Source organism: Nasonia vitripennis, chromosome 5, assembly GCF_009193385.2.
Source record: "Nasonia vitripennis strain AsymCx chromosome 5, Nvit_psr_1.1, whole genome shotgun sequence".
Lineage (NCBI taxonomy): Eukaryota > Metazoa > Arthropoda > Insecta > Hymenoptera > Pteromalidae > Nasonia > Nasonia vitripennis.
In genome coordinates, this window is record NC_045761.1 from 10,509,983 (window position 1) to 10,533,667 (window position 23,685).

The 23,685-nt window shown below is 45.1% G+C and overlaps 1 protein-coding gene across 3 annotated transcripts in view; it reads right to left on the reverse strand.

The window, feature by feature from the left end:
• The window catches only part of LOC100678312, a 100,843-nt gene that overhangs the window by 5,030 nt on the left and 72,128 nt on the right, over positions 1-23,685 (reverse strand). For all 3 annotated transcript variants that reach the window (XM_016990084.2, XM_016990083.2, XM_031931696.1), the window contains one exon: positions 22,038-22,162. In XM_016990084.2, coding sequence (XP_016845573.1) covers positions 22,038-22,162 — 125 coding nt within the window. The remainder of the gene's footprint in view (positions 1-22,037; positions 22,163-23,685) is intronic.

The following is a 23,685-nucleotide window of genomic DNA, read 5'->3' on the forward strand; positions in this document are numbered from 1 at the left end:
TGAAGAATGATTTGAAAATTTGTAGGTGTAATACGACATTTGCGAAGGTTAGGTTAGGATATAAACTTACGTGAAGGCTGTATTACACATTTACACCTATAAAAATTTTCAAATCGTTCTTCTCAGATGTTTTGTTCGTCGACTGTCCGTCTATTTAAAAGCCCTCATCAAAGTACATTTCATTGCTTCATCCGTGTTTTTAGCCGGCGTACACGCGCTTTTCGTATTTGCCCAGACATACAGGACGCCTGCAGCTGCAGCACATATGGCTTTGAATAGGCGCTTGTATTTCGACGCGTAAATTGCGGATTCTAAAAATTTGCATGCTCATAAAAGCGGCTCGCGCGCGTCGGCGTTGTCCTATAGTTTCGCAGACTTTGCAGCAGCGCTGAAAAACCGCGAACGACCGGCTGGCGGACAATGGCCGAATCGATGACGCATCGCGATGCAATCCTAAAAAGGTTTTATGTGTCAGCGGCGCGTTGGTCTATGCCCCGCACCGGCGCCGCTTTTTCCGCACAGTTCGCGCTGAATAATTCGACCGGCGACGAACGTTTGTAGCTCCAGGGGGTTAGTTTTTTTATAGCGTGGTATGTGAAATTTCTAAAAAAAATTTTCTAATTCGTATTTCGATTGACGAAATGAATGAACTTTTTTATTCCGGCTTTATATAATGTTGAACAATTTTGGTGCTATATTTAATTTTTTTGCAAAATTGAGTCACAACGAAGATTGAATAAACGTAGTACAAAGCTCGGAAGGTATGTAAACCTAAAACTTGTTTCGCTCGTGAAACCAACTCAGTCAGGGATGCTGAAACTCAAAACAATTTCGAGCGTTGCTTGTGCGGCTTTTCGTATGTAGGCCACTTCTTGTTTATCAATTACTCCTGGTGAACCCTGTTTACTTAATTACAAATTTTTCTTTTCTATAGCTCTTCATATTTTTAAATATTCTGGCGGCTTTCTAAGAATTGAATTTATTACAACCATTATTGTTTTAAATTTTGCGTTATTATTCGAATTAAAACGTAGCTTTGAATTCAAAATCAACTAGCATACGCGCCCTTTTTTTAACGACCAATCAGACGACAAATAAAACTCTTTTAAGATGAAGTGATTGAAACTTTTAGGTAAGACTTGAGGCTTTGCTGAATCCAATCATCAATAATTAAAAGTATGCTTACCGAAGCATTATTTTATTGGGACGAAATGAAATATCCAATGAAGCGACTACGTTGAGTTTCTAATAGCGATTCTAAAGCGAACTCAAAAGGAAGCAAAGAGATGAGGAACAAGGTTCGCCCGATAAAGGGGAAGAATTTATTAAAGTCTGAACGAGGAAATAAACTTTTTTTCATTGCTGTTCTCGTTGTAATTTGAATGTCGTAGCTCCTCGATGCAGTATCAGATAAACTATACTTCACCAAAGCTTCTTTTTGAGCGACCCTCGCGTTCGGGAGATCCCGGCGCTAAAATAAAAGCACATCCCAGTCACTTTATCAACGAAAAGGCAACTGCCCGCAGTATCTTTGAGAAATGTCAATTCTGCGCGAGGTAAAAGAAGAAGCGCTCGCTTCGATCATAGGTAATACATTCTCTTTAAACGAACAGAGCTGGAAGCAAAGGGAAACAACGGCGAGACGGCGCAAGAACCAAGTGGAGAAGATCGGAATGACGGAGAAGGACGAAAAGAAAAGCAGATTAAAGATAGAGAGGACGACCGCAGCGGCGACTGCAAAGGGCTCCTGTGCCAGATACTTTCTCTCTTCTTACTTTAGAAGAAAATTTCATTTCGCTTTTCCACCGCTGCTGCAGTATATCACATCTGCGGATGCCACGCATTTATTTTTCTCCTCTCCTTTGTACTTTTATTTTATTTGCCTCAGAGCGCAAGCACGTGTCAGTTGTCCCTTATAGTGTTTCTTCTTTGAATTTTCGTCCGTCTGTTGCGTGCTAAGCACGGACAAAATAGACGGTGTTGTTTATGTTATGTATTTTGTCGTAATAATCATATTTTCATCATACTTTCTTTTGTTATTGTGATGGAAATGTGGCAGAGACTCCAAGGCTGTAATCTCCTTTACGACTTTAGTAAAACAACACCGAATTTATTAAGGCTCTAAAAACGATATGCAGCGTTTATCAACTTTTTGAATTGCATATCAAGTACGCGTCCTAAATTAGGTCGATCAAAAGCTCTTTTTGAAGTATTTCAGGTCTAAGTAATCAACGAGTCGAGTAATAAAGGACTCGCAAATTCTATGTTCGTCAGACTCTACAAAATAAGGACCACATTTTCTTAACATCAACTGCAACGAGGAAAATTTTCCCAACCACGGGAAGCAGTCGCTCTTGTCTTGACGAAAATTACTCTGCCAACGATGCCGCCGTCCTCATTATTATACAGCAGAAACACAAAACACGAGCACGAAATAACAACTTCTCCGGCTGGCTGGTACACTCACATACACACAAGCCTCTTCGTCGTCGTCGTCGTCGTCGTCTTCTCTTCATTTAACGTCTTACTTCCACCTTTGCTTCCTTGGGCTCATACGCGCACGCGCCTATGCTTTCGTTTACTAACGCGCTATTTTCCTGCCGCCGAAGCACGGATACACGTGGAATCCCTTGGCTTCTCGTTGCGGAAAACAGAGTCGGCGTAAATATTTGCTGTTTCTAGCACGGAAAACAGATATCTAGCGTTAGATTTCGAAGTTTATAGGCAGTACTCGCTCGCGTGAGCTCTCGGCAAATAATTGCATTATGCATACACTTTCGACGAAATGCAATCGCATGTATCGCGGGATAGTGTCGAGATTGATTTGTTAGTGCGCTCGAAGAAATGAATTTCGCATCAAATTTCCTGTACCTGTCTAGTAAAATGACTCATCGTGCCAATTTTAAGCGTGAGCTCAACAAATTCACGCAGAGCATTAATTCCTCAAAGCATTTTGCGAAATAATGTGTCAGCGTGAATTCCTTATAGTTTCAATATCGTCAGCCGGCTGTCATTAAAATTTTAATCAACCCGTCATTTTCGCGTGACTTTGTAGTATCATAATTGTAATATTTCGAGCGAAAATTAATAACGGGCATGCGTGTAATTTAGCGCGAACGAGCTGTCGCAGTTATCCCGTAATTAGCGCTATTTCTAAGCCGTCAAAGAGCCCCCTTATCAGGAAAAAAAAGCTTACCCCAGTGAACTTTTCATCACCAGTGACATTCGAGATTCCCTTTGTGACGGTATCGCGAAATCAGCTTATAATTGGCCGAGTACGGGTAGGCGAGAGAAAGAGAGAAAGGAAAAGAAGAAAATAGGGCAACGCGTCTATTTGAAAGAAAATACCTGGAGGGGCTTACAGCTTTCCAGAGTCAAGCGGCACCAGTATGGCCCTCTTTGGCTGTTGGATGTTCAGTTTGGCAGTGGCTTGTCAACGTCTCCGGGCGAACTCGACGAAGTGGGAGGGTGTGGCTCGTCTAGGGCAATGAAAAGGAGCCGCAGACACTGATGTAGAGGATATGACGAGCGCCGGAAGATCAAGAGGCGGATGAGATGGATTGCACGACGCTCCGTGTCTTGATATGTGAGTAGCGACGGGGCTTGAGGGGCATAATAAGGTCTGAGCTATGACGTTTCTGATCTACATCAAGAGGATACGTTTATCGCCAACAAAGACTTTTACTGTAATGGAACGTGCGTATCAATTTCCCAGATCTAAAACTGCACTTATAGTTCGATAAATCAGCACGCACGCATGTAGAATGAAGAAGACAAGTTTGATCCGGAATCGCAAACCACCTTGGTGGATGGGGGATGTATGGAAATGTCAAATCTCAAAGGCGAAGCCAACTGTGCTAGTTAACGGGCCCTACGGAAGTATTGTTTAACGATAGTACCTGTGGGGATCCGGTGTCGGAGGGCCACTTGTGCAGAGCTTGCTCTGCCTACGCTACATTAAAAAGAAAAAAAAATTACACACACACTCAATCTCGATAGAGCATAGGATATACATAAACCAATCGCGACTTCCAAGAAGCCACCGAGATGACGTTCGCACACGCTTAATCGATTCGAATCGAGCGGATCATGTCTGATCGCGTGTACGAGATTGTACCAAAATCTGAATTATTGGTTATTCGCGTAAGAAAGGAAGGAGAATAGAGCCGGCACGATAATGCAGTGAGAGCTACTCGAGAGCAGGAAGCGAAGCGACTTGGAACCGAAGAAGGGCTTTGTTGCCCAGTCGTCGTTGTCGACTTCGCCCGCCGGGCTGCTCTACAACTGAGGGCGTTCCCTTTCTTCAATTAATTAAGGATAATTACAATCTCGACTAGTGCCCCGAAGGGAAGGACTGACTCGTCAATCGCAGAGCGAATCAGTAGTATAGTAAAAGCAGAGATGTGGAAGCGTGGCTTTGAGACGCATTGATTAAAGAGCGCACGATTCCGGAAAAAGCTTTTCGGTGTTATTTGATTTTGGACGTTTGATAATCAACTGGCTTAAGATAACGCGAATTCGATGAAGTCGCAAAGTAAACGCGCTGTGGCTGAGTTCGAGTTACAGCGATGAATACGAGTACATATTATACTACACAGCACTGGCATTCCTCCAGCCGCTAATTTACAAAGCTTCAAACGACTCCACCTCATTTGCATAAAACGTCTCATACGCCGCGCGTATGCATCCTGCTCGACGGCGACGCTGGAATTGAGAAAGACGCGCAGCGAAGCTTCTGGCGCATCGTCGCATCTGCACATCTCCCGAGACAGATGTGTATCCGTAGACTGGCTGAAAGAGGCTGTATACTACCACGCAGCCAAGATATTGCGCAGGCGACGAGATATTGCCTGTTCCCGCGGACGTTTCAAGTGCTTTGAATTCATCGCTTCTGACAAAGTTGATTCCTTACGCGAGCTTGAGAGATATGGCTAGTCACGTGAGACTCTCCGATGATGCAAAGTACCGTATGCGCGTATATCGGTGCTCGTATGTATACGTACCCAAATGTGCATAGCCGAGTGGATGGCATCATAGCTCCGCGTAAGCTGATGTTTGCGTGTGCCGTGTATTCACAGATGCATTGATAATGACTTCCACACTGATTATTTTCACTCGAAGCATTTGAGTAAAAAGAGCGTATTCGCTTTGACGATATTACATAGTAGCAATTTATTGACACTTAATTACGTGGGCGAGCAAGTGAAATCACGGCACATACTACAGGCAAAGCCCTTCGAAGGCAATCAAGTATAATTTCCAGACAAAGCATCGAGCATTAACATTGCGACCAAGGGTTTCAGTCGATACACCGCGCTACTTGATGCGACGGAGTGTCCCGTGATTTTGTCTTTGTAGTTGCACACAAGCTCAGTATATGTTCTCCTTTGAAGGAGATGGCCAATCATAGTTAATCAAAATGCCTGTATGCCCACGAAATCAGCAAACCCTGCTTCGCTTCGTCTCTCCGATGTGTATGTCGATGCGTTTCTTAGCTGTAGGGCGGTACTCCTTATTTTGCACAGAGACCGTATGGTTATTGAATTATTCGATAGTATTCGATAGTAATATGCTGTGCGAAAGTTTTCGAAAGTCTCGTAAATTAGGCATGCTTTGGCTTGGAAAAGTTTGTTGGCAAGACTTGTAAAAACTGCCAAGTTGGAACTGTTTGCTCACGCTCGGGCCAGGTCGGGCAGTTCAGTGAAAGTAGTTGGTCGAAGGTAAATAATTTCAGTGTGTATCCTTAAATTTTTTCTGATCGTTTTTTAATTTGATTACTTTATTAATTTACCATTATACCTCCTAATTAAAGTGAGTTTTTCCATGAAACACTGGTAACTATCGAAATTTACCGATGACTAATGATAATCTTTTATCGCTCATCGCCCCCAATATCGAAACTGAATCTCGGAAAAAAAATCCAAATCAATAAGGTTGCAGGGTCACCGTTATAACAGACCCTGCGAGTCCACGCCCACGACCATATACCCATGCATCCCGACCTCGTCTCGCTTATTTGCACTCAGCTCGCGATCATTCCCTTGCCGCAACAGATATTAAATATCGTTTCGATATTAAAGCGCCGCCTCGCAGTACAGCATACACGGAAGGTATAAGAGCAGAGTATATACACCGTGTCGATTAATTGCATGGCTAATTACCGCGTGTGCGTCTGGCCAACTGAAAGTTCTCCCTGCGGTCGCGCGCCCGCGCGCGACAACGAAGTTTCGTTCGAAACCACGGGGGAGTAGCACGCACGCATGATGTGTTGCCAGTGGGTCAAGTTATTTAATCCCGGACGCATAAACCATAGCCGCGCTCGCGCGTCGCGCGACTCTGGATTTATGCTTCTGTGCAGCAGTATAGTGCGCAGCAGCGGCACATTGTGCTGTCATTAACCTTGCGGCCACTGCCACCGCTGCTGCTGCTGCTGGTCGCGCTGGAGAGCAAGCGAGAGAGTTCTGCCATTTAAACGTCAAGAGCGAGCGCGCACCTGCCGATGAGTGGCTCACTGCTGGTCCTCTGATTTATCGTCGCTACTTTCTCTCTGGCTTTTGTTGCCTGCTACCGGCGACGTCGCAGTCTTTTTTTCGTATAGCTCGTTCTCGTTCGTCGGGAATACACGGCATGTGGCGAAACTTGCTGCACTGCCTCGCTTCTGCTTTTTCCTCTATATAGTTGAAATATTCCATCGCTGCAGTGTAGCAATCACCAGGATTGTTATTGTAACTATTTCGTTTGGCGAACGTTATACTGCACAGTCCGCGTCACGGAGTACGCGCGAGGTACTCAAATTAACGAAGTTCATCGACGAGCGCGAGCAGTCAACGAATCTCCTGCCCGTGTACACACACCCCTGCAGCAATTAATTTTGCTCTCCATACAGGTTTCTGCTCGGCTTCATATACATACAATTTGTCCATCGCGCGCGTGCATTACACTTGGCAGCCGCTGCCTCTCTCGCGTCGTCCGACCAAGCGCTGGCTTTTCCACTTTCTCTCATCTGGCCTAAGTGTGGCGGCGGTTGCTTCCCTGTATACAGACAGCCCCCGTGGTCGCGCGAAGGAGCTGCCATCCTGGAAATTGGATCGCGCAGCTACGCCACCGGTGTGCGCTACTCGAGTATCCCGCTAAGGCACTCCGAGGACTCGTAACTCGAGGAGATGCTCCGAAATGCTGACGGTAAATAATTGCAGCACTTGATCTCGGATGGGGATCGGAGCCTTCTCGATTGACGTGCGCGCTCGGACGATGCTTTGCGTGACCGTCGAATTATGAGATTATTACTTGACTGTCTGTTGTGGCGATTGGTTGTTTGTGCGGAAATCGAATAAATGTTGTTTGGAAAACAATGAAAAGAACTTGATTTGAAAATTCACATTTTCAGAATTCATGAAGATGGAACGGGTAGTGAGCGGACTGCTGCAGTCGTGGCTCGAAGTAATTAAATCGCGCACTGACTTATTAAACATTTTTAACATAGTCAGAGGCTTGATTAAACTAATTACGTTTTTAAAATCGGTAAAATGATTTTTGTACGAGAATTCGTTGGAAAATTTAGTTCGGATAGTTTTGCCATATAAGAACTGCACGTATAGAATACGGAAGGAAGAAGCGAGGCTAGGGAAAGAAAAGCACTTGTAGTGAAAGAAAGTAGCTTCATTTTCCTAGCATCATTTCCAAAGAACATATTTTGAGCTCTCTCTCTCTCTCTCTCTCTCTCTCTCTCTCTCTCTCTCTCTCTCTCTCAAAGTTGCGTATAAGAGAAATATTGCTCGCGGCGTGTATTATATATTTCCCATTTCTCAATGTATATACCTTCCGAGAGCTGTAGATCAATAACAGCGAAACCCGCCGGCGTGTTTTACATAAAAATGGAGTGGCTTTTCGCCGTGTAAGTTCGTTGCGGGCCGCATTTTCAATGCTGCCGCGGCCGTATAAAATATTGCCGGCGACTCCCGGAAATAAATCTCGCTCGTATCGTCGAGAAGCATTTAATAAGATTTCATACCGCAGACGACTTCGTTCCAACCATGAGATGTGTATTTCGAAAATTATCCGCTCGCACGAGCACGAAGCGGCGCAAACCTCTCGACACAGTCATCGCCAGCTCCTCACTTCTCGACAGGATTCTGTCTCAAAGTCCTCGCGTGTTCATCCACGCGCTTCTCTGGCGCTCGCGTCGCAAAAACGAGCGCAGTGCAGGTATGAGTGTATCTCGTTCTCTCGAGTGGCGCTTTAACGACGTCGTTATTATAAGCGTGTGGACGCGTTCACCTGTGACGGCCACTCGAGGCTGCGACGGGGCCGAGGTCGTTCTCGAAACGCCCTGTAATTTCGCGAGGACCATCAGGGTTGACTATATGTGCCGGCTATAGTCTTCTTTACTCTGAGAGGAATCGGAAACATAGAAGGTGGAGGCTGGAATGAGATTATATCGATATTGAAATTGATGCCAGAAATTTTGGGAGTGATTACATTCCCTCGTCTGCATCGAAGTATTGTGGCTGCGCGTTTCGTGTAGACGAAATTAATCGCGATGTATAGGCGTTCTGAGAATGCGAATCAAAGAGCTAGGGGGACGATGACAGGGCGCGTCGAAAAAAGCAGCTGTCACGGTATTAACTATATTCGAAATCAATTAGGGAAATTAATCAAAGGATTCCAACAACGACCGATTCGATTTGCTAATCTTTCGCCTCGTTAAGGGTTAATTGGCATCGGCCGCGCGGCGGACGTTTGCTCAGCATTCATGCTAAATTCGACTGGGGCTTGGCCAGTGTCGAATTAGAAGCACGTGCTCGACGGTGCTGCACAGACGAACAAATACCTCTCGGTCCAGACCCGCTCGCCATTCATACTTTTAATCAAGTTCCATCTCCTACCCGCCTGCACTTTTCAACCGAATTCCCGCTGCTGGTCAATTTCAATAATCGCGCTGGCCTCATCAGTTTTACAGGGTACATTATGGAGAAAAAGCTCTCCGGGGAAAAAAATCAATACTGCCATTACGCTCCGGTTGAATCAACATCACTCAAAGCCTATTACCCCAAGCGCGACTCCCACTAATTTCATTTCGTTCAGCTGCAGTCAAACTGCGCGGACACGAATGTCGCCGGCAATACCTCGTTGCACCTCGCAGTTTATCTCTTGTAGAGCTTGCGACAAATGCAGCTATATCTACAGCAGCGTGTAGTGCGGAGCTACATCTATGAGGATGACTTGCTTCGTTCAGGCGTTTTCCGCTTCATGTTTTAAGCCTCGGTGCAGCGATACAACGTCGTGCCGGCCGTGATAATCGATCGAGCGCAGCTGGATTGGATTGTCCTGCGGGTAATTAGAGATCGGCTATCGCGATATTGCTGTGCACGACGCCGCTCCGACAGGGGATTCTGAAGGTCCTCTGTGCTCGCAAGAGTGATATTTGCTTTACGAGCTCGCGAAGAGAGTTTCGAGAGAAAAAAGGCCGCTGACATTATTTAATTTATAATCTGGACTACGGAGACACTACCGTAGTATTCGAGACCCGTCCGTCAAGCTTAATTCACCGAGCCGACTATAACGCGTATAGAGGAGAAGAGCCGACTGAGAAACTCTGGCCTACTTAATATTTATCATTCGCGCGCAGCTCCGCCGGCCAGAAAACACAGCCCTCGAGAACATATCCGGTGGCCGCGTCTGCGACACTTTGGCCGAAATTAGCGAGAACTCGACGCACCGCGCCTCGTGAATCATGATGCCCAGCTGTTTACAGAGAAGGCAGGTACGTGACTAGAGAAAATTTACCGTCCTCCCGCGGCTCTAAATCAATGTGCGCGCGGGTTGCGTCACGCGTGAAAAAGTAAAGAGCCCCACCGCGCTGCGCTGCTGAAAAACCCGGCTTAGTTTGTTTGCCCTCGGTAATAATTAATAATATGCCGGCCGGGATGACGGGATGCGAGGGAGCTCGGATTCCGCTTGCTCGGCCCTTTTCGAGGACGAGTTTTTTTCCCGAGGTGCAGGGCAATCCGAAAGAGCGAGAGAACGGCGCTAATTTGCAGGGGTGAAAATTAATTCGTTCCCGTGAGACTACTGCTGCCGCCGCTGCTGGTGAACATTTTCATTTTCGAGGGACTTTTGGTTTGCGCTTAATTTCCCTGAGTTGGAATTTATTCGGTTTGAAAGGAATTTTGCTTGTTAGTGCGGCGAGCTGGACTTTTGCTTTAATGAGAGTTTGCGACTCGATAAATTTCATTAAATCGAGGCGGATCTGTGTTCCAGAATGCAGTGCAAATATTTGCGAGTCCGTTTTGAAAAAAATTCCCTTTGTCGAAACTTGACGCGATCTTCCGTCGTAAAGTCGTAATGAAAATGTTCTAACGAGAAGTAATCACGAAATTAAATTAAGCCTCTGTTACTCGTTTTAAACTCTGAAAATATAACCCGGGAACATTGTGTTAATATTGTGCGTAATTAGATTTTAACGTGTGCGCGGAGAGAAAGCTGCGCTGAATACAGAACATAATGTGCAGCTCTGAGCCACACACAGTTAAACCAACTGTACTAATTAATTGAATTAACAAATTTTTCTGCACCTCGGCGATTTCAACTCGTAAAAAAACTAACACAAAAATCGTTGTCGCGTCAACCCACAAACATTTAACTGCCACCTCTGAACTAGTTCGAAAGAGCCCTTAGCAAAATAAAAAAACTTGGTTCTTTTCGTTCCGCAAATGAAAGGGCTTGCGAAAAAAGCCCGGGGCAAGGGAAAAGGGTGAGTGAATAACGCTCGGTTGACTTTTCGACGGGGAGGGGGGGGGGTGGAAGGTTTAAAGCTCCTCCGCAGCGAAAAAGCTGGCTTAAGGAAGCGATGGTCGTGTTTCCGCGTATGAGGCGCATCTGCAGAGACTATAGAGATTCGCAGATACCGCAGAAGCCAACCACGAACCTTTGAGCGGAGAAGTGCGATGTTCCTGCGTGGCACTCGGATCTTCGTAGCAAACAGCGCTCGAGCGATGCTTTAAAGCTTCGACAAAGCTTTTTGTGCACAGGACCATTCTTTATTGTGATTCGTGTTTCTGACACTTTCCTCGATTTCACGCTGCGCCGAAAAATCTCATTACGAAATAGGAAAAAAGGGGCCGGACATCCAGCGCGAATTTTTTTTACCCTGACCGAGGAGAAAAGAAGCGTTGAAAGCCGAGTGACGATGGCGAACTCGCCTGTCATATAGTCAGAAGGAAGAAAGGCAGCTCTCTGAGGGCTTTGAATAAAGTTTGAAAGAATAGAGAGCGGAGGTGTGGTCCGCCGTTGAGACCTCGTCTGCTAAAATATTGTAGGCCATCGCGGAGGCAGCAGTCAAATAGAATAAGACGGAACGAAGCCTCGGCAGTCCCTTTTTTTTTGTCGAAGTTACGATTGCAATGACGCGGAGACTGTCCTCCTTTGCCGAAGAATAGCGGGGCCAAATACACACTCCGACCATGACAGCTTTCCTTTGTTGAATCGCACTAATGATCGGTAGAAATGCTTCTGATACATTGCAGATCAAGAATTCCGCCAAATTCGAAATACTAATAACACTTTAGTTCTAGCGAAGCCCCGCAAACTCCGGAGCGAACAATTCGAAAATTCAAACTTCCACACGAATCACTCCCGAGCGCTCAATCAATTCCGAACTATCGGCGACATTTGTAACTGTCGCGCAGTCGTTTCTCTCTCTCTCTCTCTCTCTCTCTCTCTCTCTCTCTCTCTCTCTCTCTCTTCCTTTGGCCGGACCGTGGTAGTCTCCATCCGTACTCTCTTTCCAAACTCCGGCCATATTTCCTCGAAAACAGCCGGTCGCGTCCACTTCCTCAGCCACGACGACCCTTGCCCCGCCGCGATCTAAACAAATAACAACGACACCGCGCGCAAGTCAATAGAAACTTCGACCTGGTTTCGCATAAGCGCGGTTTAATAAACGCCGTTGCTTGTAAAGTTCGCAGTATGATGATCGTCTGACTCACGATTTCGAGGATACATATAGCGAGGCCGCATGCGAGAGAGGTGTAATGATCGCGACAGACGGGGACGAAACTTTACTGCCGTCGCCCCTTCCGTAGTCTGACATCTATATGACTTTCCGTCTTCGGGGGGCTCTAGCTGGTGCGTAATGTGGAGCTGTATCGCTGCTTTATCGCGGCGGAAGGAAGAGGTAATATCTACGTCGAGGAATCATTGTCTCTGCTCCAGTTGGGTTACCTGATTACTTATTTGAATGCATACAGCGCTCTCGGGATGATTGATTTTACAGGCCGACTTTAGTGGGAAAAAAATTGTGAAATGTTGAATGACTGAATCGAAACTTGTCATGGAATTTGTGTCAATATTGAAGGCAATATAGGTTACTACCTGATATCCATCCTCCGTAACATAAATAAAAGTCGATTCGAATGAGCGAGCACGCGATGACAATTCTCAGAAAATAAAATAAGCATTCAAATAGCTTTTTATAAACCTCCCTCTCGCATCCCTTTGCAAGCAAATCATCGCGGTTTCATATAACTAGAGCGTAGACCCCGACCCCTCCGTTGTTACAGCAAGACGTCACACCGCGCGTCTCTCGGGGAACCGACGAGGAGAGAAGGTTATTAAAGGCGTCACGCCGACGCGTTCCAGAATCAATTTTGCCGCGGCGACGTTACACGCGCGCGCCTCTGCGATTTCTATTTCCCCTCCTCGGATTATTCCTTATACACGTTCTCAGATTTACTCGCAGGATTAAGTTTGAGAGAGAGAGAGAGAGAGAGAGAGAGAGAGAGCCGTTGAGCCGAAATAGGCGTCGAGGAATCGAGAGCGCGCGGCAGCGGCGGCGGAATGCATTTTGTACTCGCTTATCCGATCGGAATAAATTTCGGGATTGTGAGAGCGGAGGAAAAAATGTAGCGCGCGTGTACGCGAGATAAGAAGAGTGGGAGCGAGCGGAATATAACCTAATCTTGGGAAATGGGCTTGTTATATTGCGTGTGTGATGGCTGTGTACACCGCAAAAGTATATTCAAAAAAGCACGCATGCTAGAATAGAGATAATTGCTGGAATTAAGTTTTCAGAAACGTTGAATCAAGCTAGATGTTGTTGCAGAATTGTAGCACGTTATTTTGCCCATTAATCAACTAGTCAGTAATTGACACCTTCTCGCACTCAATTCGCGAATTATATAGCTATACCTCGAGAGGTTAATGTATGCGTGGTACTCGACACTGTGCTAAATCCAATCCGACACTGGACGGGATCGATGATGATTATGCACACTCGCTATTCGAGACTCTATAGCTATTCAATGGATAATAATTGCACAATGCTGCTGCGAGCAATAAGTCGTTTACGCGCATAACAATGTGCGGTTATATTTTGAGCACTGGCTGTGCATGTGCTATGCACGCGTACTATCCAAATATAAATTCAAAACGCGACTTGGTGCGCAAGAGTAATTCAGAGCGAGAGTCGCGCGCAGCGGCTATATTATATAAATTCCAGCGCGAAACACAATTCAACGCGATTTAGCCGGGAGATAATTCAAAAAGCGATTCGGCTTGCTAATTCACTTGGGTGTATGCATGCGCGATTTATGAAACTGAATTTACGCCTCTACTGACAATACTTGTGCGCGCGTTTAGTTTAATAAGCGAAAATTGTTCTTAATTTAATCTAAATTGAATGGTTCGACCCTCGAAGTTTGTTTGCGCGTGTTTGCAGGAGAACTTAGTCGAGTAGAATATAGCTATAAAATTATTTTCTGCCTTTTTCCACACCCATAATCTCTCCGATGACGGCCGCGCAAATTAAATCATCTCGCGCAATAAATGAAAGCTGTCTCTACATAATACACGGTTTCTCGTAGAGCGAAAGGGAAAACTCATATATTGAGAGGAGCCGAGCAGAAAAGCCAGTGGATCTGCTAGCGAGCGTTGATTTATAATGTTTGGTCTTGAATATTAATTTAAAAGTTCCTGGGAATTCCAACTCGAGTTGGATCAGGCCTTTCGCTTTTATCTCTTTGATGGCGTATCCAGTGAATGACTAATTTCGGGAGAACTGTGCGTTTGCTTTTGCGTATAATTACATTTTTTTGCATGCAGCAATAATTACTCAGCCGAAAAATGTGAGCATATTTGCGCCAGAGGAGACGAAAAAAGGAAGAGGGGATCGTTGCGTGATGTAGGAGAGAATATTATATATTATTCGCTGCTGCCTCGATTTTCCAAGCGCTCGGAGGTCTGTAAAAGGGGTTTAAGCTCTCAGAAGAGAAATTGATGAAAAAAGAGCTCGTGTAAATATTCTTTGTGAAGAGGCTTGAGGGAGCAACAGAGAGCTAAGGAAAATATTTTTTTTGAAGAGGAGCGAAGTAGATTCGCAGTTTTTAGGTAAATACAAGACGCGCAAACAATTTTGCCGCTGAAAATAGTGTAAATTCGAACTTGTCTCTTAGCATTGTCAACAGAGCCGTTGGTTAGACTTCGTTCCCTGTAAAAGCAATACAGAAGATTCACTCTCGACGACCAAATTCGCGGAATTCTTACAGAGGATCTCTAACGAGCAGCTTTTCATCGTATATTAAAAAAAAGGTCCCAACCGCACCTGGAAAAATATTCAGGGTGTCCTTCTTAAAGTATCCTGTGCCTCTCGCGCCAGCACCTAGCAGTAGCAGTAGCTCGGATTCCTTTAGATGCGGCATTACGGCCGGCGCTGCGTATAACTGCTGGCACCGTGAATTCCTCGGGCAGCTCTGGAAATAGATTTCGCGCGCGCGAGGTCGCTGCAGCGGCTCTTATCGGTCGTGATTCGACCGGAAGCTACTAGCACGACGTAGACGAAAAAAGAGACGAGCCGAGATCCTGCGTCTATATATATATATATATATATACAAACGGGCTCTGGCGTGGTCGGCGAAATCGCTAAAAGGACTGTGCGCTCGAGCGAGAGCCGTGGCCTACCGAACCGTTATATATATATCCATCTTCGTGTCCTGCTTTGCTCGACCCTTTCTTTTTCGAGGCCGCAGATGCGTGATGCCGCTGATGCAGATTCCACGCGAGATGTACCTGCGGCGATCGTCGATCCGGTGCGTGTCTCTGTAAATCAAGGCGGTTTTTTTGCGTCGCCGGTTTCGCGAATTACTTTTTTAGAAAGACGTTACTAAACTCGATCAGACTTTGTACATAATACGCCTGTGTCGATATTTTTTTCCGATAATAGCGTTACACGGGAGACATGACCGATAATATTTCGTCTGGGATAAAAAAGAAGTATACCTACGTCATCCATCAAAAATTTTGGAAATCCCATTAAACACAGCAAAGCAGCAAGCTCACGACTCTCGAGACATTCCGAGCCACGGCATTGTACGAAATCATCCGAGCGCAACGCACAGGCCTGTACGCGCAGTCGCATTATAACCGTTCGCATGAGGGCCACTAAATCATAATGGTTGCGAAGCATCAAGAAGCCAAGAAGGCACGCCGAATCGCAACACGCTGCGTGTATAGATATATAACGGATCCATGCTTTCTCTCTCGCTCTACAGCCTCCCTCCGCATGGAAATATTGTACGTAACTTTGAAGACGTTGATTTGTGTCTACCGCGCCCAGGCCTGAATTGCAAATGCATCGTTGTAAGGCGAGACAGTTAGCGACTCGAAAATTTGAAAAGTTTAGCAGCGTTCTAGTATATAAAAAAAAATAGTAATAACAACACTTTAAGCTGCGAATTTAAAATATGCCTTCTAAGCAGCACTTCTTCGACATAATGTCCATTTTATCGGCGTAAGCGACGTCTCAACTACCCCCCATAAATTTGAAAATCCAGTCCCGCCTCTCGGCCTTCCCGACTCCACCCAAATCGCCAATAGCGAAATCCCGATCCGGAAGAAATTACCTCTCTAACGAGGCCAATAAAATCCGCCATCAGCCACCCCCGCGGTCTTCCTCCTAACGGACTGCGCGAGAATAGATTCGGTAAAAATTCCGAGTGGCGCGCGAGATTTACAAAGTAAGTCGTCGCTGCTGAAGCTGTCCGATAAATAAGAGCCGTCGCAGTTGCTTCTTCTCTCTGTCGGCTTGGCGTCTTTGCAAAAGTGGAGAAAAGGTGCCTCGTTAAGGTGACCTTTTCAGACTGCTACCCTCCGCGCACACGACCGAGGAGAAATCTCTCCTCGCGCGAGTAAGAGAGAAAATGGAACGCTTCAGCGCTCGCCCTGGTGTGTATATGGACTCCGCTGCACGTACCTACGCGCGGATGTGTGTATGAGGGTTAGCTGAGCTAGACGTATACGAGCTGCGGAGCTGAGAGAGGGAGAGAGTATAGAGACGCGTTGGCGCTGCGGATGTCATTTTTATTTTCTCCCAACGCCCCTTCCTCCACGCTGATGGCACTAGTGCTCCGCGCGTTGTGTGCCTTCAAATTTCGGATGTCTGAGAGGGTTTTTGACTTTTTTTTTCGTGCATTGTACAACTCGGTATTAAATTTCGCAGAGGAAATCTCTGTACAATTTGAATATTTCACCTTCAACTGAAAAGTATAATCGGAAATTACATTTTGCTCAACTTCACGTCGTAGATTCGGAACGCTACAGGAAGCGAAAGAGAACGAGGAATCGAGAGAGAGGGAAAGACGAAGTAGAATAAAGAATTGAATTACCAAGTCGAGCGCCGCAGGCCAATCTCGATATTTCCCTATCTCTCAGGAAAATGGAAACGACATCTAAGAGGGCACGATTAATCTGTCCCGGTATTCCCTGATTAATTTCCTGCGCTCTCTCTCTTTCTCTCTCTCTCTCTCTCTCTCTCTCTCTCTCTCTCTCTCTCTCTCTCTCTCTCTCTCTCTCTCTCTCTCTCTCGCGGTCTCTGCTCCTTTACCCCGTCGCGCGCGCTCTATCTCGCCGGGAAAATCGAGACAGCGAATAAAAATTAAAGAACGAGCCTCGCCGCGGAAGAAGAGTAAACTATGGGCGAAATTAAGAAAGCTTCTGGTAAATATACACTGCTTAATCTCTCCAGCGAAGAAGCTCGCGCCGAGAGTCGTTCCAGCCGTTTTTCGCCGTTGCGAGCGCACGGCCGCTAATGCGTCGCGGGTGCATTAACCTCGCAAGTGTATGCCGCAGTAGTTACAGTCGCGCCGTGGCAAGACGTGGATTTACAAATGCCGCTGCGGGACCCATTAGCGCGTCACACAGCCGAGCTACGGCAGGAGAAAGGACGCGGCAGAAACGCCCGCCACGTGGTGACTCGATTATTTTGCGAGCGAAAGCAGGAATTTGAGGGATTGGGGTCGACGACATGCGCGCCCGAGTTTGCTTTCGATGCAAAAAGGCCGGAAATTTTGGGCTCGAGCGGGAACGGATTTATTCTAGCGTGCGCGCTTGATATTAAATTTTAATTCTGTTTTGTAAAAAAATTATAAGCCGAAAGCTTTTTCCCATTACTTATAGAGCTCCGGTTTGCAGTATTCAATCTTGCTTCGAGGTATATTTGTACAACATATTTATACAGTGCGAGCATGGAGGCTTCTATTTTAATTTTATTCTATTTTAATTTTCTCTTTTTTTAAATGACACTCTAAATGAATGTATGTGTGTGTATGTGTGCGGGTCGATAGAGAGGTTTTCAATTTGCCGGGAAAAATAGTCGTTATTCGGCGAGTTTTACGAACGAAAACCCTCAAAAAAGTTTCGTTTATTGTAAAGTTTTTTGTCGCAAAATAAATGGAAAAATATTTGTACGAACATGATGCATGTGAGCGAATCCTCGGCAATAAAGGCACACGGGGTCCGGAAATTACTTTCGTCATAAACGTCAGGAACGAGAGATAAACGACGCCGCAGATTTAACTATTTATTGACAGGCCTTCGATTAGGTTAATACATGTGCCTTTCGCATTTACACGCGTCAGTTTAATACACGAGTAGTTTAAATAAATAAAATGGAATAATTCGTGCATACAATATCAAACATTACGGTTACTTCAGTACAATGAACGAACCGTATTTCTCGTTGTATACATTCCGACATAACTGAAAACCGTGCGCTCTGAAGTTCTTCACTCCCTGCCAGTTATCAAATGCATCTCTAGTTTCCAGGTATTCCAGTGGCACGCCAAAATCAGCGTACTTCATCCTGAATCCTTGTTGAAAATACAGCATTCGTTACAAACAATGAACGAAAAACCTTTGGCGCCGAGGTGATTGCACTCTCGTCACGGCAGCGATTTACAATTTTTAACCATCGCGCACGAGCGTTATTACTTGGTGGATAATTTTCCTCGCGCGTGTTTGTTTGTTGCGCTCATGAGTGCGTATACCTCGGCGTATACTCTCCCGTGTCGCTGCTTGCAGCTCATCTTTGTCTTGGGTTTCGGGCTCTTTCGCAAAGTTTGTCGCTTGCTGAGAGGAAATCGCGCGGCAGTGGACCTTTTATGCGCTCGAGAGAAACAGAAAAGGAGGTGGAGGTAGCTGGGAGCGGCGAGATAAATGCTGAAACGCTCGTGGCGCTGAGAAGTCGGACGGAGTTGGGGGATGGTTATACCATGCTTGGCGACTCGGATTCATACTCTCTCTCTCTCTCTCTCTCTCTCTCTCTCTCTCTCTCTCGCTCTGTTTTTGTTCGTTAATTACTTTGATGATTAATTGTTGCATCAATTTGCTGAGGCGCTATTTTGCTTTTAAGCGGCTCTCTCTCTCTCTCTCTCTCTCTCTCTCTCTCTCTCTCTCTCTCTCTCTCTCTCTCTGTTTCTCTCTTGCTGCGTCGCCTGAGCTGAATAAAGCCAACGCGACCCTATTTTCAGCGGCTAACGAGTAATAGGATGAAATTCATACTATTCTACGGAATAAAGACCTGAAATTTAACTCCACAAACATTTTGATCATAAGAATGTGCTGACTGGCGATATCTCAGTTCTCTATCAAGAGCTGAAATGTCAATTGGAGAGTAGAGGAAATCGAAAGACTTGATGATGAAAAGATATCCCTTAATCCGGCGGGACGGGGAGTACCCTCGAACGAATTCATATAATTGAATTCTCTCGAGCGAAGTAACCAGATTCTTAGTCTTATTTGTAAGCTGGTGGGAATATCGTCTGATTCCGCGGTGCTAATCAAGAACTTTCCCATTATCAAGTTGAGACAAAAGTCAATGTAGACTGTGCGCTCTCTTGAGTGTTCCTGTTCTGGACAGGAACAGTACAGTTTTTTGTTTACTTGAAAAAGGTGTATTTCACGGGGTGGGGTCAGGAAAGGGGGGTATAATAATAAAAATATTCCTTTTCTATAAACTCAATCGAAAATCTCTCAAATGCAGTTTATCTATTGAAAATCAATGTAACGAACAATCGCAAATTTTATAGACTCCGAGATAAGCGATCTGTCTATTTCTGTGTTTCGAAATTCTTTCTAATTTGAAATTATTCGAAGCACTTAATTGTTAATTACCACGCAGCGAGTGACCCGGGTGAGGTACAGTGAAAATGTACACATCGACGAGTAACAGTAGTTTTTTATAGCGACGGCATATCATATGTATCGTGTGTATATTTATCGTATGCAGTGTGCTAGTGACTAAATGCCAGTTTCAACGCACGTTGTGTTTACTTATAATCGTAACGTAAACATTATTGTGTACTTTTGACCAATATAGCTGTTATATGCCATATACATGGTCAATATTGATTCCATTGCAGTAAAACCAGCTTAGTTACAAATGAGTTGATTTTACGAGGAATAGGTATCAATAATGATATTATTTACCCGGTCATTTATATTTTTTAATTACTACGTACAAATAATGATTCGGTACACACAGTTTGGTAGAATTATTTCACTGAATAGTTTACCACTAGCTACCCGAATACAAGTAAGTTTCTCGGTTAAAACAATTTCTTTGTCTTTTAACGTAAACAAATAGGATTACGTAATGACTGTTCGAGCCTGTGCATGGATTTAAAACGTCTATACAACGGTCAAAAAACTAGAAGAAAAAACTTTTTCTCGTAAATCTTTGTCAAAAGCACACTCCAAATCACACATAGTAACGGTCGAGCGCGAATGGCAGACATCAACGCTTGATGGTCGCGCTGTTGGACTCATCAATTAGGCCGAAGCGTCATTTATAAATCAGCCATTCGCGCGCTCCTGCGTCACCGCGAATCCGTAATTACGCAGCGCAGAGCTTTACGGGATCTTGGCCACACGAGCTTTTTGCGCGCTTCACGCGTTGCCGCACTTCGTTTAGTGCGACGCGTACCTGCAGTGATGTGTGTACACGCTACATTGGAAATGAATTTGTTAGTTTCGCCGTCGTGGTTTATAACGAGAATGAATTGAGGACGGAACCACGGATTATTTGTAATACCTATACATACTGCATTTGAATTTCCAAATCATGAATTTTCATGTCATCGTCATCCAGTGTAAATTCATGCATTGATCAATTATCTAATTTTATCTACGCGTCCAAGTCAATATAACGTAACCACTAAGTATAATACAAAATAAATCCATCGACGCTCTCGATAAAAGCCCCGAAGTATCCATCATCGCCTCCGACGCGTACATAACGCAGCAAAGCCACTCTAAACCTCGTAGAAAAGCCCGATAATGCTAAAAAAATAAAACTCGAGAAAGCTGAAAAAATATAATAAAAGAAATGCGGCGGAGCTTGCGGACGCGCGTGCCGCTGCTAAACAATGGGCAGCCCTTCGCGCCGAGACACGTGACGACGCGGCTTCGCGCGTACATATATTACAGCCGCGTCGTACGTCATACGCGGCGGCGGCTGCTTACGCGCTGAGCCGTCGAGATCAAGAATTGCCATTGTGCCTCTGGAGGAAAGGCCAGACGCGATACGTTCATACCCTTACACACAACGGCGACACGTCCGCTCTCTCTCTCTCTCTCTCTCTCTCTCTCTCTCTCTCTCTCTCTCGCTCCCTCTGCCTCCGTATACGTGACTGGCCGACGAATGTGGCCCACGGGCGGTTTTTCTCTCTTTTTTTCGAGCTTTCGGCAGGCGAGAGCATTTTTCTTTTAATCGCGTCGTCGTTGCACTCAAACACCGGGGAAAATACAAGCGCGTCGACGTGCGCTAGATGATTTTTCACTCTCGCGCTGAGAGCGCGTGTACACGGGACTAGGTGGAGTTCGAATTGCTGCAGTCCGTTAGCCCGACTAAGTGATTCGATTAAACTTTTTTCGCGAGTGGAATCTTTTTTTTTCTATACGGCTAGAGCTTCGTGGAGTACGCCGCTCGAGACCTCTACAGTTTTTGAATGCTGATTGGCCGTTGGCAGAGCTTAACGAAATCGAGAACTTTGTTGTGAGGGCAATTTTTCATCAAACTTGGCAATACGAAATCGTGTACGTTCATCTATAAAAAAGTGTTTTTGATATAGAATTGGTTTGACGCATTCATTGTTTTGTTTTTTTGCATTCTTTGCGTTAAACGAATGCAATATCCAATTGCATTTTGTTGGGAAATCGCTGTTGTCCACAATTTGGCCCTAGGCTTTTCTAAAATTGTTATTGCAGTTGAAATATACATATCCAATTACAACATAGCGATGGAGATTTTCTACGAAGCGAAATCGGAAAAACAAAACCTTCCAAAACTATAATCTATACAACACGACCGATATTTTTCCCCATCACGGGGTCATTGATTCGCGAGCGGAAATTCCGAACAACCAAGTACCGCTCGGAGAAACTAACCGTCCTAATGGCGAGAAGAAAGAGAACGCCCGAGTAGATCGCAAGGCGTTGTATACATAGTTATCCTGGTCGAGTGGGTGATTTTCACGACTGCGCCATTATCCGGGTTGCGCTAGCGTACTTCGAGCTTCTCAATATGACCATCACGATCTCCCGGGTTTTCCCCTGTATAACGCCCGGCGCACATATACGAAGCTCGGCGAGCGTTAACCGATCCTCGAGGGTGTCTTTGTTTTTCCAGTCGATGTATATACACCTCGAGGGGCAGGGATCTCGGCTCAGAGAAAAGAGCGAATATGTGTTCGCTGGGTGGTACTCACCGCCGAGGAGGAAGAGGCCACAAGCGACGAGCGTCCTGTGATCCGAGCAGCAATGACCGATCAGGGCGGATATTGTCCCAGCGAGGATCAGCACCACCGCTGCCACTTGGAACGGCGTCGATATCCTAGAAGAACAGAAGAAAAAAGGAGGATCAGTCGACGATGCGCGCTGCGTTTGAAACAATAGCTTCCGGCTGTTTCGACGATAAAGGCGTATATGAAGATGAGCCGAGTATAGATTTTCTGTTAGTACAGGGATGGAACGGATCGACAAAAGCTTTTTACGCACACTGGTGCTCGAGGGGCGTGTTGCGTTTAATGGAGTAGCATTGTGCTCGGGAAAGTGTCTTGTTTTTTCATACAACGCATATGTGAAAAAATTTGGAATTTATTTTTTAGAGACAACACAATAAATCATTACTGCTGGGTATTTATATTAGACGATCGCTTTTCATTAAAGTCACTTACACTAACTCTCTTGGAAGCCAGTGAGCATTTGATTCGACTGGCTCGCTGCCATTGCTTGACCCAAATGGAGCCTTTTACTCAGCCGTAATGTAACTCGGATCTACGACTAACATATATAATAATAAAACACACTCTCCGCGTGCACTTTAGTGTTTCCCTGAGAAATGACGATCATCAACCTGTTTAGGAGGGAAGGAAAAAATTCCCATATTAATCTCGCGCAGGCATGAAAATCTCGGGTGTACATACGTGTAATAGAAAAAAATATTCCCAAGATTTTTCCGACCAGAGTCCCTGCTGACGAATGGTCACGAAAAAGAGTAGAAGCTACGTCAGGAGTACGTTATAATTTCGAGGGAAGATGACGACGCCGACGCACTCGGAAGATGAAGACGAAGCAGGTTAATCAGGATTTGCGGCGAGCAGCGAGCTCGACGTGACGACCTGCGTATTATAGTCGCACGTCCACGGCCCGAGAGGAGATGCGGCTAGCAACGTCGGCAGCAACGGCCCGAGCCTAAATTCTGATTGATCTGCGCACCGGCTACTCGCCCGTGCGAATCTCACACGATATCTACTTTAGACTCCGAACTGATGCGCTTAGTTCGGACTGTTTGTTAAGCGAGTTTAGAATTTTTAGGCTTGCTTTGATTGATTGGTCATTAACAAATGCTTCTATTAGATTTGGTGTCAAACGTTTTGAATGAGAATAAAAAAAACAATCTATTCTAACTCGCGACACACAATACGATTATTTTTGTAGCTTTTAATATTGAAGCATTAATTTCTTCTAGAGAGAAACAAGCTTCAATTTTTGCAAAAAAAGAACAGTTTACGTTGTAAAATAATTAAAACCGTTTTATCAATTTCCTGGTAGCGAAGAGCAGCAAAAATTTCGTTACTCCATTATGATGTTTGCACGGAGTTTCGCGATGCATTCTGCAACGCATTTTCCACTTGGCGGAATTTAGGTTTAACGGTTGGCTTCACTACATCCAAATTTCATGTACATCAGGCGAAAGAGCTATTATATTCCAAATTTAACCGCTGCTATCTCGCTAGTTTTATTTTAAAAAATATACGTTTCGAAGCAAAAACGGAATAATGAAGGCTAGCATAAATAATTGCAGGACGATTCTAATCGTGAAATCTACATCAGGTGCGTTGTTTTAAAACGTAC